The sequence below is a fragment of the Microtus pennsylvanicus genome, chromosome 10 (assembly GCF_037038515.1).
Source record: "Microtus pennsylvanicus isolate mMicPen1 chromosome 10, mMicPen1.hap1, whole genome shotgun sequence".
NCBI lineage: Eukaryota > Metazoa > Chordata > Mammalia > Rodentia > Cricetidae > Microtus > Microtus pennsylvanicus.
Window position 1 is genome coordinate 84611716 of NC_134588.1, and position 17085 is coordinate 84628800.

General features: G+C 42.0%; 1 protein-coding gene across 1 annotated transcript in view; it reads left to right on the plus strand.

The window, feature by feature from the left end:
* The window catches only part of Dnah12 (dynein axonemal heavy chain 12), a 159293-nt gene extending 143116 nt beyond the window's left edge, over nt 1-16177 (plus strand). The window contains exons 68-75 of the mRNA XM_075988847.1: nt 1935-2168; nt 3472-3660; nt 5420-5523; nt 8671-8875; nt 11010-11147; nt 11962-12053; nt 13805-13872; nt 15920-16177. Of these exons, the coding sequence (XP_075844962.1) occupies nt 1935-2168; nt 3472-3660; nt 5420-5523; nt 8671-8875; nt 11010-11147; nt 11962-12053; nt 13805-13872; nt 15920-16110 (1221 nt within the window). The 3' untranslated portion in view covers nt 16111-16177. The remainder of the gene's footprint in view (nt 1-1934; nt 2169-3471; nt 3661-5419; nt 5524-8670; nt 8876-11009; nt 11148-11961; nt 12054-13804; nt 13873-15919) is intronic.
* Nucleotides 16178-17085: the final 908 nt, after the last annotated feature.

A 17085-nucleotide genomic window follows, 5' to 3' on the forward strand; every position in this document is an offset into this window, starting at 1 on the left:
GTCTCATGACCTCAGCCTTCCCAGAAATTCATAGGAATTCACTGAAATTCATAGACATCAGCTAGCTCCATCTTTCACACCTGGGGGGGGCCATCCTCACCTGGTCACAGCGGCAGGGTTCCTCTCTCCAAGACCGCAGCAGAAACTGGCAGCTAAGTGATTAAACAGCAGGGAGAGAGTTGTCTCCATTTCCTGCCTACGCTACAAATTTAACATTCAGTTCCCGAGGGTCTCCTCCAGTTTGGGGACCCAGTTTAACATACATGTACCCTCCCCCAAAGAGAAGGAGGGAAACTTTTCATCCTGCACACCATTCATTTCCTCAAAGGATAACACTGCCTCTTCCTCAGTCCCTCTCACATCTCTTGGCAATTCTCTTCCTCTTGAAAACATGAAAGTCTCAAAAATGACTGAGCCCTTATTTTGGCTCTGGAAAACTTAAAAAATATTTTCCCAACCATGCACCGTTTCTTCTGTAATACAGAGACAGACAAAACTGTCTCCGCGAGTAACATATCATTGCAGCGTGCACACTTCCTCTGTATGCTGGGCAAAGCATAGGCTCTAGAAGCGGAAGAAATAAACTTAAGTCTTCTCATCTCTTCACATTTTCCTGTTCTGCAGGTTTAATGGCAGATGTATAAGACAATGAGAAAGCCATGTGAACCATAGCTTTACTATTATTGCTATGATAAGGAAACTTCTGTATTGAAACCATGTCACCATGTGAACAAGGACCCAGCACTAAGACTTAAAATTACTTTGTTTTTATCTCATCGTGAAAGGTGCCCTAAAACAGGCATAGGGTCTCAGCATTGGCCTTGTTGGCCTCTGGAACTATGGGCAGCTATTCTGTGCTTGAAGAGCATCCCATACCTCTACCCAAGAAGTGCCAACAGCACCTCACACCCACCACAATTATGATTTACTGATCTCCAGGCATTGCTGAGTTCCCTCACAGATAAAAATGGACCCCAGTTCATACCAAGAAGGCTTATTAGCATTCATTTTTAAAAGCTTTAGCAATTTCCATGTCACTTATTTCAATTAAATATTTTTCTCATTTAAAAAAGCATCATGAAAACTGGAGAGATGGTTCCGTGGTTAAGAGCACACGCTACTCTTGCGGAGGACCCGAGTTCAGTTCCTGCACCCATGCTGGGGAGTTCACAGCCACCTGTAACTTCAGCTTCAGGGGATCCAATGTCAATCTGGCTTTGGGGGCACCTATACTCCCATGAGCTCATACTACATAATACACACACGTGCACATGATCACACGTGATTTTTAATTTTTTTTCCAAGAAAATGGCATTCTGAGGGCGGGAGGATGACCCACTGGGAAAGAGCATGTGATCTGTCTGAGCCTCTGACTTAGAGTCACCAGCACCTACCTATGTGTATGCCCCATAATCCCAGCATTGGGAGTCCGAGACATGCTAAGCCCCAGAGCTTACTGGCCAATTAGCTGAGGCAAAAGAAAGCAAACTTCCAGTTCACTGAAACCATGTTTCAAGGCAGTAAAGCAAAGAGGTAGAGAAGGACACTCAGTATCCTGATCTGGGCTCCATAGTCACACCCTTGAAATACAAACACACCAGTCAACATATAAGTCAGGCATGGTGGCTCACCCTTGTCGTTCCAGCACTTGGGAGGCGGAGGCAGGTATATTGGCTTGAGTCTGAGGCCCGCTTGGACTATAGAGTAAGAGTAAATAAATATCAGTATGTTTTATAACAGAAAAAAAAAAAACGAAGAACGGAGACAAAGTAACTTAAAATAAGATAGTGACCACCAAACATTCAGTAGCACTATGGTAGTAATTCTTTCCACCCCCTTTCTACATAGGCAGAGAGAGAAAAGAGAATACCATTTTAAAATAGAAATGAAGTAAAAGAATTTAAGGTGGTTTTTTGCTTCCGTCTTTGCCTCAGCTGTTTATAAATGAATATGACACGATCCCATTCGAAGCTATCAGTTACCTGACTGGGGAGTGCAACTACGGAGGAAGAGTCACGGACGACTGGGACAGGCGCCTCCTGCTAACCATGCTGGCCGACTTCTACAACCCGCAGATCATTGAGAACCCTCACTACAGGTTTTCTCCCAGCGGGAACTATTTTGCTCCTCCCAAAGGCACTTACGAGGACTACATTGAATTCATTAAGGTAAATGGTCTGAAATGAGGATAAGACGAGTGTGTGTGTGTGTGTGTGAGAGAGAGAGAGAGAGAGAGAGAGAGAGAGAGAGAGAGAGAGAGAGGAGAAAAGGGGGAGAAAGTGTGTGTCTGTGTGTGAGAGAGAGAATGTGTATGTGAGAGAGAGAAAGTGTGTGTCTGTGTGTGAGAGAGAGAATGTGTATATGAGAGAGAGAAAGTGTGTGTCTGTGTGTGAGAGAGAGAAAGTGTGTGTCTGTGTGTGAGAGAGAGAATGTGTATGTGAGAGAGAGAATGTGTATGTGAGAGAAAGTGTGTGTCTGTATGTGAGAGAGAGAAAGTGTGTGTCTGTGTGTGAGAGAGAGAATGTGTATGTGAGAGAGAGAAAGTGTGTGTCTGTGTGTGAAAGAGAGAATGTGTATGTGAGAGAGAGAATGTGTATGTGAGAGAGAGAAAGTGTGTGTCTGTGTGTGAAAGAGAGAATGTGTATGTGAGAGAGAGAAAGTGTGTGTCTGTGTGTGAAAGAGAGAATGTGTATGTGAGAGAGAGAAAGTGTGTGTCTGTGTGAGAGAGTGAATAGTGAATGTGCACGAGCACGCGTGTCAGAGAAAGTTTGTGTGAGAGAGAAAAAGTGTGTGTGTGTGTGTTTTAATTGAATGATGAGTTATAACCTCTAATAAACAAGTTTAGACAAGCAAGATTCTAATGAACTTTCAGACTCATTTTGTCCAGGTAATTCTAGACATCAGAAAATCTGAAGCTCGGGGTACTTGATGTTGAGTTGATTCTTAACCCCTTATTGTTTGCACATCTGCCTTATGAATTAATGCTTTGTAGTAGGAAAGGAAAAAACACACTTTCCTCTGCCCTTGTGGTACTCACAGCTCACGAAAGAAATAGCATATCATTTGTGCTCATGTTAATATTTCATGTGTACAGGAGCTTTGGTGAAAGGACTGAAAACCAGAAGAAACAATTTACTTTGGGGTTTATAAGGCCATTTAAATATGGTGATAACACAGAGGAAAGGCCTTGGGCCTTAAGGGGCAATAAATTGTGAGAAAGTGCTATAGAAACACATGAGGGAAGCTAATAGAAGATACAGTTATTTAAGTGAAATCTGCAGGTTCACCCCAGTACATCTAGTAAGAACTCTCCTCTTCTTGGCACAACACAAACACCTCGCGGTTAGGCAGATTAGGCCTATCTTGGGTCTTTAGCTCAAAATAATGGTTATGCAAAGGTGGTGTGTTTGGGAGTGGCATATCCTGATCGCCAGTAAACATATGATGCACGCTTAATCTGTTTTCCAATAGAAACTCCCATTTACTCAAGAACCTGAGATATTCGGATTACATGAAAATGTTGACATCTCCAAAGATCTTCAACAAACCAAAGTCCTGTTTGAGTCCTTGCTCCTCACCCAGGGAGGCTCCAAACAGACAGGCTCCTCGGGAAGTACTGACCAGATCCTGTTAGAAATCACTGAAGGCATCCTGGAGAAGGTAATACTTAGTTTAAAATGTGCTGCTCGTGCTGCGGTAGAAATTTCAACTGCACTGGAAACTCCATGAAGCTGGACTCTGACTGTTAGCAACAGTTTCAAGTCTGCTAGGTGGAGAGTAGCTTCAGCTGTGAAAGGTTTGAGGACAGTAAGGAGAACGTTAACATAAAGTAGTTTGTAAAATGCCTCCTGCGTAGCCAACTTCTTAGTAACTATAGTTGTGGGTGAGCTAATGTTCACAGGATTTATTTTTATTTCTAAATAAAAAGTTTAAAAGACTTTTTTAAAAAATGAAATGTTCTGAACTTGCTGGTTCAAGGTGAACAATGGTGTTTTTTTTTCCTTAAGTGTCTTTATTGAAGATCTTTTGATTCATTTCAGTTTGGGGTAATTACATGTTAAGCTTCTGTGAACATTCAGGCATATAATTGATTTTAACTCTATCATTAACAATATTTTGTAGAGATATGCTATATATCATTATCTCACCATCAATATATATCAATTCATATATATATATATCATATATCATTGATTCTTTCAATATTATAGCACACTTACAATATTGTGGTCAATACCATCTTGATTCCTTCAAATGTATCTGACATCATCAGTGCACTGGGCTATCCCATGGGAAGGGAATTCATAGCCGCAGGCTGAGCACTGACATCATCAGTGCACTGGGCTATCCCAAGCTGGTGAGAAAAAGCATTGGATTTGAACAATGGTGTTTTATCTGTACCTTAGGAGTGGGTGTCAGTGCTCAGCCTGCGGCTATGAATTCCCTTCCCATGGGATAGCCCAGCGGAAGCCCAGCGGATAGCCCAGCACACTGATGCTAGCTGAAGTGGAGTGGTACTCTGCTACCATCTTTGTCCAGCGACTAAGGAAAATTCAAACAGATTGCGATCCTCAACAGCAATTTTTTAGTTCTCTTCCCAGTGTAACTACTGTAAAGATGCACAGACTTCGGTGACAGGCCCCCTGACATGGCAGAATCCGGCCCCTATTCCACTACAGGATTCCCACATAATCCTGGCTCTGGTCATTACCGCAGGGAGGGAAGTGGCACTCTAGGCCACCATAATAGAGGCCAACAATCCTGGCCACCAAGCTGCTGATTTTGCCCTTCAAACCTGCTTCTATAGTTCACCTCTGCGGGGAAAGACTGTTGGCTTCGTGAATGCTATCTCCAATACGACTCCTAGGAGGGACCTGGAAGAAGATTTGAGATGTATTTGGAGGAGAGCTGAGTCAAGGGTCACTGGAGTGATGCCACTTAGATTCTTGAGACAGAAAGGGAAGCTTAACTCTCAGTTCAAGCATTCCCTAATTGGGAAACTCCCTGAGCACTTCAGGGGTATGAACTCCAGTGTCTGAGGACTTCCAGCATTCCGAAGACCTCCCATCCCCTCACCTCAGTGTCTGTGAATTTTGCATAGGAATCACATTCTAAGTGGCTCTCTCTCTCCCTACACTCTGGAACATTTCTGCATTATGAGATTAACTATTTGATCGGAGAGTGATACTTTATTATACATGAACATAAAACAGTTATGAAATTGTAAACACATGTTATCCATGGAAAGCAAGACTCAATTTGCAAAAAGAAACTACATCGATTTTCAGAACTATAATGTCCAATCTGTAAAGTGAAAATAATGATTACCTATTTGCTAACTGTTACTGATCTTGCAGTCAAATGAAACTTATTGTCTCTTCTGAGAGTAACTCGTGGTTTTCAACGTCTGTTCTCGCAGCTCCCGAACGACTTTGACATTGAAGCAGCGCTGCAGCGCTACCCTGTGAGGTATGAAGAGAGCATGAACACCGTGCTAGTGCAGGAGATGGAGCGCTTCAACAAGTAAGTACATCCCCGGGGCCTCAGGGGGCAACTGCCAAAGCTGGAAATGTGGTTGACTGGTACTGAATTAAAAATCTGAAGACATTATCCAAACATCCAATTTTTTTTCTTTAAGTAGCATGGCCTTTTGCCCCAGGAGAGAATCTTTTATAATGTGAAAATGATGATAAAAAGGAGATCTACTCTTATTGAATAGAAATAGTCATTAATCAAATAACTTCTCATCTTACATTACTGTTCTCTTCACAAAGTAAAGATGGGGCTGGAGAGACGACTCAATGGCTATGAGCACTTCCTGCTTTTCCAGTGGACCTGAACTCAGTTCCTGGGAGCCTGAGCAGGCAGCTCACGACCTCCTGGAACTCCAGCTCCATGGTCTCCTCTGGCCTCCTCTGGCAACTGCTCTTATTTGCTCATAGCCGTACACCAATACCTAAACATACACAGAATTTTAAAATTTAAATTAAAAACAGAATGAGCCTGGATTAGGTCTCCAGGCCCTTTCTCCCAGTTTCTGCTGCTACCATGTGCTTCCTCTCTTTATGTTTAAGTTCTGTAGCCCAGGTTAGCCATCAGTAACCTCAGACTTGCCCTTGTTTATGTGTTGGTTGGCTTTGAGACAAAGTATAGCCTAAGCTGGCCTCCAACTTGCTACGTAACTCAAGCTGGCCTTGAACCACTAAACCTGCAGCCTCCACTTCTGCAGACGCTGCGGAATTATAGGAGTGCACCGCTATGTCTGACTCCCTTTTCTTACTGAAGCTGGCTAGGTATTCCATGATAAACAAATTATTTGCTCTGACTTTTATGAACTTTTTGTAATTCAATAGTAGATCAAGAAAGAGAAAATTTGTTTTGTTATGAGTTTTCTGTAATATTTATGTTTTTTTGTTTTCTGGTCTTGTTGATATATTAAAGTAAATTATATTAAAATATCATGTTGTTCTATTTAACTCTGGATTTTTGAGGGGTGTAGTTTGTTTATTTGCTTGCCTATTTATTTTGTGGTACTAAAGACTGAAACCTAGGGCCTCATATGCTAAGAAGATGTACTACAACTGAGTCACATCTCCAACTATAATTCAGTATTTCTTATACAAATACTGTGATTATATATACATGTGTGTATATATATACATATATGTAATAGTATTCACCAAAATGGTCCATAAATCAAAAGAAATCCTTATAAAAGTTCAAATGTCCTGCGTCATAGCTGTAGAAAAAAATTTAGAATTCGTATAATTCATAAAGAATCAGAAAGTATCTCAAATATCTAATGCAGTTATAAGCAAAAGGAACAAAGCTGGAGCATCACACAACCTAAACTCAAAGAATACTATCAAATGGTATAACTGAAACAGCTTTAACCACTGGGACAGAATAGAGAGCCCAGGAAACAGAAGACACACATTTGTAGTCAATTGATCGATGACAGCGGTGCCAGTACGGCAGAGGAGTTACAGTCTAGGCATAAGTGGTGCTGGGCAAATGCATGTGTTAGGGCAAAAGAATAAAATCAGACCTTGTATCACACCACATTCAAAACTAACTCCAAATAGATAAAGATTAAACACAAGCCCTGAAAGTGTTGGGGGCATGTGTTTCACCAACAGACTGCATGCCTGACATGCAGGGTGCTGAGTTCCATCACCAAACACACAGGCCTGCGACTATAACACTGGTAAGAGGAAGCATGGAGGAAGCTGAGAGCTTCAGTCTGGAGAGCGATTTTTTTTCATTAAGATCTGACCCTCAAAGGCAAAGACAGACAAATGAATTACCCCAAATACAGAGATTCTCTGTATCTAAGGAAGCAATCATGGGGTGAGAGGTTTATAAAATATGTAAGGAATTCCCACAGATTCCAGAAATAAAACAAATATTCTGATTAATCAGTGGGCAAGAGAGTGGAACACACATTCTAACACAGATCTCCAGAGGCTAGGTATTAGAAGACAGGCTAACACTGTCCTAAGAGCCATCCCTCACGCCCATGAAAATAGCCAGTAGGAAATAAACTGGTGTATCCATTATGTGAGCACCGAGGGGCCTCAGACAAAAATATCATATGACCCAGAAGTATCATTTTTGAGTATTTACCAAAGATTTTCAATCAATATGTTAAAAAGATGTCTGTATTCCTATGTTTACTACACTGCTGCTCACAATGACAGTGTTACAGAATAACATGTACCCATGAAAACATAAAGGGAACGCATCCCACCATACAGTGAACAGGATCTACCCCTCCAGAGGAAGGCATTGTGGCATTCGGGACAGCAGGGATGGGACCAAAGAACATTTGCTAAGTGGAATGAGCCAGACCTAGAAAGACGAGTACTGCATCTTCTTGTGTTTGTGCACAATAATCCTCTATGACAAAGGGTGCAACTGTAGTTATCACAGCCTGGGAGACGGCAGTAAAGGTGTACACAGTCTCAGCTAGACAGAAGGAAAGAGCTTGGTTTGTCAGAACAGTCACACAACATGCATAATACAGATAATAATTTTGTACATTACATTTTAATATCATAAAAGTATAAATATCCAATGTTCTATGACATAAAATATGAAATATTTAAAATAATGAAGTTAGCATGATTTTCCAATTATATTAAAAATTATAATAGCACCTTTATTCCATAAATACACAATTATATTTATCAGCATATAATTTTTAAAGTTATCTAGGTCCTCAGCAATAATAGCCAGAGAAGTATTTGATAATATTTGATATCAATATCAAATAATAATAAATTGATATGCTACTGGTTTATTCTCTATTTCAAAATAGTATGCCACTTGTGGTGGTGTACACCTTTAATCCAGCACTGAGGAAGCAGAGGCAGGGGGATCTCTGTGAGTTTAAGGCCAGTCTGGTCTACATAGCTAATTCTGGGTCATCCAGAGCTACATAATAAGACCCTGTCTCAAAAAAGAAAAAGTAACTGATGGCTAAAATGAAAAATGTTCATTCAAATGGCACCTGCAGCTACCTCACACACTACCTAGCAAGTGGGCACAGCCATGCTTCAGGAAACACTCCCATAGGACTATGACTGCTTCCAGCTGTCTTTCCTGGCCAATGACATGAGGGTATTTACTGCCAAGTGTATGTGGATGACACAGTTTCTTTCACTGCAGCTTGATCAGAACGATACGTAACACTCTGCAGGACCTTAAGAAGGCGATCAAAGGTGTGGTTGTAATGGACTCTGCCTTGGAAGCCCTTTCAAGCAGCTTGCTTATTGGGAAGGTTCCAGAAATATGGGCGGAAAGGTCTTACCCAAGTCTGAAGCCCCTTGGAAGTTACGTTACAGATTTCCTAGCCCGGTTGAATTTTTTAAAGGTAAAATATTGAGAGAGAGAAAGAGAGAGAGAGAGAGAGAGAGAGAGAGAGAGAGAGAGAGAGAGAGAGAGAGAGAGAGAGATTGATAAATGGTGGATGCATTATAGATAATTTTATGCTTAAAATATGTATTATTCAAATAAAAATATTCATTCAAGTATTGTCAGAAATTAGCACACAGCACAATATATAGTTGTCATTGTTGAATAGGGAGATATGAGTCATTTTAAGGTCCCTAGGTTGACTGGAATGCGATTAGTAGTTTCCTGGTTTATCTGACCAAAATGTATGAATATATAAAATGCATGTTTTGAAGTACTGAGTAGAAAACGGAAATTTTACTTTAGTCAAACTCAAGTGACATTTATATTTATGAAAGTTTTAAGTTTGAGATTCCCAAACACAACTGTTTAATGTTGTCCTGTGATTCTAACACTCAGAAGTCGCAAAAAGCTCAAGGCTCAGACTTATCGACATTTATCCTTCATCTTAAAAATCAGAGCTTTTTTCCTACCTTATCTCAAAAGGAAAAAATGGGAGAAGTTCGTTGACTCTCCCTTCCCAGGCCGCACCCGCACATACATGTACACAAAGATGTTCAGAGCTCAGGAAAGTAAAAGACAAGAAACTGGTTTCTTCCTCAGTCCTCTGCTTTCTTGTCTGAGAGTTTACTTTTACAGGAAGGTAGAGTGTGAGGAAAATTGTGGGGGTACTTTGAGAGCAGGGTAGAACTTGTAGCAAGAGCTTCAGCCAGTGTTTCTGCATCTTTAGCTTACGCTGTGTCTCTGGCCACCATGACTGGGCATGTGATTGGCCAGATGTTATTCACATGCCCCCCTCGAGAACTCCGTAGAATTCTGTCCCCAGAAAGGCTCGAGCTGGGCGTGTGGGCAGAGTGGAAGAAGGGCAATAAAACCTTCTCAGAAGCAGAAAAGAAAACAAGTGCTCACTCAGCACAGACAGAACCACCTTGCAGTCCGGTTAAGAGTGAAGACGTCCTAAAAGTAAAGGCACACTTGAAAATACACCCTGGCTCCAGGTCGAGAAGGATCTTGAGTCGGACACTAGGAGGTTTGGTTTTACTTTGGTGGACTACTGAAGAATTATGCAAGGTGATAAATCTGCTCCAAACTATGCGTGGTCAGTGTAGTACGAAACCTAATTGGTATTCATATTAAAAGCCCGGAGTCAGATATAGGGGTTCATGCTGAAACATCAGAGAAACAGAGAAGCCAACCCCTAGAGAGTTCTTACCTCTACCAGTGCTCAGACCAAAAGCGTGATCCAGTCTCTACAAATTCTCAGACTGCATCCTTCTCCTCTAATCCTCAGACTACCTTGAGCTCCTGTCTCCTCCCTCCTTATATTCCTCTCTCTGCCCAGCCATATCACTCCTATCTCTGCCTCCCTAGTACTGGAATTAAAGACACGAGATCCCAAGTGTTGTGACCACCTTTGTGTGAGCTCTATTTCTCTTTCAGACAGAGTCAATCTTGTGTAGCCCAGGTGGCCTTGAACTCACAGAGATTCTGCCTCTGTCTCCCAAGTGCTGAGATTAAAGCTGTGTTCCACCCCTGCCTGGCCTCTAAGGCTGACTAATGGCTTAACTCTGCACTCTGATCTTCAGGCAAGGTTTATTTGTTAGATTACAAACAAAACACCTCTACAGGTCTGATGTGTTTCAACGACATGATTCAGACACTGGGAGGACGGGAGCAAGAGGACCGTGCACACTGGACCAGAGAGAAGATTGAGAATCCCTGATCCGGAATAGGCAGTGCCCATGCAAACAAGGGGATTGTCAGGGCTCGAGATCTGGAAAGGTGCCAGCTCTAGCGAGTTATACTGTTAGTTAAGGGCTGACATTTCTAAATGACATCTCTTCATTGCACTCAACAATATAATGAATACCCACAATTACAGTTGGCCTTTTCACATTTGACTTTTTCAAGTTAAATTTAATCAAATTAATGCTAAAGCCATTTTTTAATTTCCAAGAAGAATAAATAGAAAGAAAAAAAGAGGGGAGGAGGAGCAATTGATGTTGGGGAGACAGGTGAAATCGGAGTCAGGGATTGTCTATGCAGTGGTACTTTTGTGAAAACAGACATAATGTATCTTGTTTCCTTTATAGGAATGGTACAACATGGGAAAACCCAATGTGTTTTGGATCTCTGGTTTCTTTTTCACCCAAGCTTTTTTAACTGGAGCTATGCAGAATTATGCCAGAAAATATACCATCCCGATTGATCTACTAGGCTACGAATTTGAGGTACAACAGTATGATATTAAATCGGTCATATGTTTAAGCAAGAAGAATTTGCAAAATTTATATACGAAGGTCCAATATAACCAAATTATTTTTCTATTCTTTATGTTTTGTAAAGTATGTAATTCTTGGCTTACTATATTTAGAACTTTTGTAATGTCAATATTTAGTACAAATAACCCAGTATTGTTTTTATGTTAACAAAAATTAATGTGATAAAATGCTTCGTAATAACTATACAAGGCTGAGTAGATAGCTCAGTTAGTAAAATGCTTACCACACAAGCTTGGGGACCTGAATTCTACCCCTAGAACCATGTAAAACTGCTGGCCAGGCCAGACAGTGGTAGCACACACCTGTAATCCCAGCACTTGGGAGGGAGAGGCAGGTGGATCTCTGTGAGTTTGAGGACAGCCTGGTCTACAAAACAAGTTCCAGGACAGCTAGGGCTACACAGAGAATCCCTGTCTTTGAAAAAAAAAAAAGAGGAGAAAACCTCTGGCCAGATGACATACATTTGTAACCCCAGTGTTAGGGAGGTGGACAGGCAGATAGATACCTAGGACTCACTGGCCAACAATCAAGGGAGATGGCTCCAGGAGAATAACACACTCATTCACATCATACACCTGCATTCATGTGTGTGCGTGCGCGCACGCGCGCACACACACACACAGAGCAACTATATAATATTGTATATTTTTAGATACTATACAGGTGTTTTTCTTGCTATGCCTGACTGCTGAGCCACAGTTCTTCCCGTGAGATGAAGGCGTGTGCTGAAGAACACTGACTGACAGTGTGGGTCTCTTCTCAGGTGATCCCTTCCCATGACTCTGACACTGCGCCAGAAGATGGCGTTTATGTTCACGGGTTATATCTTGATGGCGCACGCTGGGATGGGAGCAGGTTAGTACTTTAAGTGCAAACCCTTTACCACCATAGGTTAATCATAGATATGATGGGGGTCTCCTGTCTTTTTCCAAACCAAAGGATCTCGTCTCTGAGAAGTAGCTTGTTATCAGAATTCTTACACAAGGCAAGTCATTATTCAGGCTGGGACAGTTGATGGGTGATTATTTTTAGCTCCTAACAATTTTAGCTAATATTTTAGTAGTCTCATTAGTACAAAAGTTAGCGGAAATGATTTCCCTGCTTCTATTTGATAACCGCTCCCTTCCATCTTGTAATGTGTAGGACTGAGTCAATTTTAAACAACTGACAGTTTAATAAAGCTTCCATTTAGTGATTGGAAATCTGCTTACATTTGATTGTGTGTCTGTGCGTGAATATGTATGTATAAGTGTGTGTGTCTATGTGTATGCATGTATAAGTATGTGTGTGTCTGTCTGTCTGTATGTGTGTCTTTGTGTCTGTGTGTCAATATGTATGTATAAATTTGGGTATGTGTATGTGTGTGTGTCTGTGTGTGTATGAATGAGTATATTGTGTGTGTGTCTCTTTGTGTGTATAGACAGAGATTCCCAGCTTTGTTCTTTGAAACACAGAGGAAACTATTAAGCTTTTCCCAGCTTAAAATAAGTAAAGGTGTGAAGAAAAGGCAGAACATTTCCCTTTGAGCCCTGGTTCTTAACAATTCATTTACCTGCACGTTCTATTGTTCAAAGACAGGATTGGACTCTGCTCCCTAATCTGTGGAAAATGAGGTAGGAAAATCACTGAAGAAGAAGCAATACACTAATGTTACAGAGATAATTTCAAGACAGACTTAATGACAAGGCTCAGCTACTACATAGCCTCTGTGGGCTTGTAATCCTATCATAATGCAATATGCATTCAGTCCAACTGCAGAAGGCCCCATAGTCTACCTTAGTCTCCTCTGAGACTCACAACAGTATCTTAACTTTAATAACCCCCTGTAAACTACTGAGTTATATTCCCCACACAACTGTAGTCCAGGCTGGCCTTGAATTCCTTATCCCCCTGCCTCATCCTCTCAAGTATAGTCCTGCTGCTGTGCACCATCGAGGCTGGTTTCACCCTCATCAGTTTATTGCCATTTTCTTTTGCCTTCTTAAATCATTTAATTTTCCTTCCTTCCTTTCCCCCTGCCCAAGAAATGTGGCATACTAGAAGAAAACAGATTCTCTAGAGAGGCAGACCTATTTTTTTAACTTTAATTTATTTTATATTTGTTTTGTCTTGTTTATCAGAGTCTCCCTCTGTGTCCAGGAGTGACCTTGGGCTCAGTAGTGCTCCTGACTTAGTGGTGCTGAACCTGCAGGGCTGTGTCACCACGTCCAGCTCACGCTTGGATCTTGACCCTGTTGGGAACTGGAGGATTATCTAGTCTTTGAGCCTCTGTCTGTGGAGTGGGAATGGACATGATCATTGTGAGGGTTCAGTGTGCTAGCACAGGGTCTGCCTCAGGAGCAATTCTTAAAAACTGGCAGGCACTGCTGTTTGCTCGCCGCTTCATACTTCGCCTTTCCACAGTCTTCAGTGTTTCTCAGCTTGCCACTGCCTCATCCTCCTCCCTTCCCCTCCCCCTTTCCACTCGTCCTCTCTTTGTATATAAATCTAATTTTTAAAATATCTTTGGTCCTCTCTCATATTGAAGGCCAGTGTCCAAATTGCAGTTTCGTTCTAATAGCAAAATTCAGAAATAACTAATAATATCCATCAATTTCTCTTTGCAGTGGATTGCTTGCTGAACAACATCCCAAACTTTTGTTTGACCTGATGCCCATCATATGGATAAAACCAAGTAAATATGTAACAGAATATGTTAGAGTTTTACAGAGAATAATTATTTCCTTGAATAACTTTTTGCTGAAACCTTTTAGGTTTTAATTCATTTGGGATTTATACAAGATGGAATGTCTGTGCTGTAAATGTCTTGGGACCATTGCTCTGCTTCTTTATGCTATTAGCCTATATAAAATAGAGGTTTAAGGGCTGGAGAGATGGCTCAGCAGTAAAGAGCACTTGCTGTTCTTCCAGAGGGCATAAGTTCAGTTTCCAGCCCCCACATCTGCCATCTGGTAACTATAGCCCCAGGGGATCTGGTGGTAACTCCAGCTCCTGGTGATTTGACACTCTGTTCTGGCCTCAGCAGGCACCAGCTCACACATGACACACATACACACACAGAGAGAGAGAGAGAGAGAGAGAGAGAGAGAGAGAGAGAGAGAGAGAGAGAGAGAGAGAGAGAGAGAATATAAATTCGAAAATAACCATCTTCTTAAGATACCACTTTGTTTATTCCATCCTCACACTTCTGTGACAAATCTCACGCTGTGACAGCCCTCTTTCCCCTTCCCACACCTTGGCTGAGTGCATAGTACAAAGGGCTTGATGCAGACTGTCCGAACGCCCAGCATTTTCTGGCTGTAAGAGACCCATAGGCCTTGGAGCCAACCAGGAGATGGGATCGAGGTCAACTTTACCCCTTAGAGGATGCACTTACTCTTTCTACCATCATCATTTTTTTCTAAAAGTAAACTAAACAATAACAATGAGACTCATTCATTTTTCTAATTTTTAAAAAAAATTGTTTTTAGTTTCACTCTTTTGAAGTGCTTCTGATCCAACCTAGGGCCTCACACTTATTAGACAAGTGTTCTAACAGTGAGTTACACCCCTAGCCCCAATTTCTTAGTCTTAAATACAGTGGATGAACATATTCACAAATTACCTGCAATCTCCACCCAACCTATCGAATATCTTCCCTATTAATGTGATTCAACTATGACTAGCATGGTTTTCATTTAGAAAAACCCTTCTAAGAATTGTACATCAATTATTTTTTGAGTTTGCAGAAGTTGGTATATTTTATCTATTTGCTAAAAACAAGCAGGAAATTCTGCTTCTTCTAATTGGCATGTTAAGGCAGGCTGGCAGGTAAAGCCAGCCTCACACCTTCAGGGATACCTTCCTTCTTGGCATTTGCTTCATTTCTCATTCCAAATGCCAAGTGCAGTTCTAAGGAGTTCTACTAGAGTTCTAGGCAGTTTCTCCCAAATCTCCTCCATCACACACACTGTAATTGACTTTATATATAATTATATATAAAGGACTTCTTCCCCATCTTGTTCTCTTTCTCCTCCATCCCATATCCTCCAGAGATTTTTCATGTCTTCCCAGAGTTCGAAACTATTCTGTAAGATTTATGTTTATGGGGCGGAAGAGATAGCTCAGCATTAAGGACACTTGCTTCTCTTCCAGAGAACCCATGTTGCCTTCCCAGCACCCATGTTGGATGGCTCACAAGTACCTGTAACTCCATTTCCAGGGGATCCAGTGACCTCTCTGGACTCTGGAGAGTTGAATTCAGTTTCACATACTCTCATACCCACACAAGATACACACATGTATACATGTAATTACTTGAAAGAGTTTAATTATTAATTTGTTTGTCTGTATATGCTATGTGTGTGCAGGTGCCTGTAGGAGTCAGAAAAGGACATTAGACATCCTATATCTAGAGTTACAAAAGGTTGTGAGCTGCCAGATATAGGTGCTGGGAACTGAACTGAGTCCTCTGGAACAGCAGCCAGTGCTCTTAACTACTAAGCCTTCTCTCCAGTCCCATAAGAGCAAAACTTCATAATCAACTCTTGATGTCTAGACCCAGACTCATGAAGCGTATGAAAGCGCTTGCCTTGATATACCGTTAAAACATCTCCATCTTTCCAATATCATACTCAAGATCTTGGCCATTCTACTACAAAGTAAATAGTTGTTCTTTTAGAAACAATCGCTGTTTCCTCTTTCTTGAATGGAAATATCTCTCTTTTTTTTTCTTTTTCAAGATAAAAAATCTATGATTGTGAAGTCAAACGCTTATATCTGTCCCCTCTACAAGACAAGTGAACGAAAAGGAACTCTTTCCACTACAGGCCATTCCACCAACTTTGTCATTGCAATGCTGCTAAAAACGGACCTGCCTGTCCAACACTGGATCAAGCGTGGTGTGGCGATGCTCTGTCAGCTGGATAACTAAACTGAACAAATTTAGAAAACATCTGATAACTTTTTAATCTTCACTTATAAAAACATTCTCAAACTGACCGTGGCGGCGTCCTTCCTTGAACGGGTCTTTTCTTCCTAGCTACCTGACATTACGCACGAGCATTTTAAATACTTAAAAGCACAGTGAAGAAAATATTAAGGCAAAGGCCATAATATGTATTATTAAGAAATTATTTGCCCTTCCTTCCTTGGTGGCAGAGCGCCTCCCTGCTCTGCCAGCCTGGGCGTTGGGTCCTAACCCAAAGCGGAGGGTAAAGGGGAGCTCGGTAGCTCTTTTGTCCCCATAGCCTGCCTGCAGCAAGCAGGGTGGGCCCTTTGTCTGCGAGCGAACCAAGCAGCAAGGAGTTTCGATCAGGGCACCTAGTGAAACATCATTGTGGTGAGTGAGTGCTACAGCACCCTGGAACAGCCCGCCTACACTTCCTGATCAACCTACGGGGGGCTGTACTGCCCGGTACCTCCTCTCTCTTCCTATCCCATCCAGCTTACACCCAGATCCCCCCACCCCCTGTCTCCCTCCTCTCCTCCCTTCCTTGGAGGCAGAGGCCTCCCTGCTCTGCCTGCCTGGGCGTTGGGCCCTAACCCAAAGCGGAGGGTAAAGGGGAGCTTGGAAGCTCCTTTGCCCCCATAGCCTGCCTGCAGCAAGCAGGGTGGGCCCGTTGTTTGCGAGCGAACCAAGGAGCAAGGAGTTTTGATCAGGGCACCTAGTGAAACATCATTGTGGTGAGTGAGTGCTGCGACACCCGGGAACAGCCCGCCTACACTTCCTGATCAACCTACAGGGCTACACCGCCCTCTTTTCCTCCTCTCTCTTCCTATCCCATCCAGCTTACATCCAGATCCCCCCACCCCCTGTCTCCCTCCATCCCTCCCTTCTTGGGTGGCAGAGTGCCACCCTGCTCAGCCTGTTTGGGCATTGGGACTGAACCCGAAGGTGAGTGCAAAG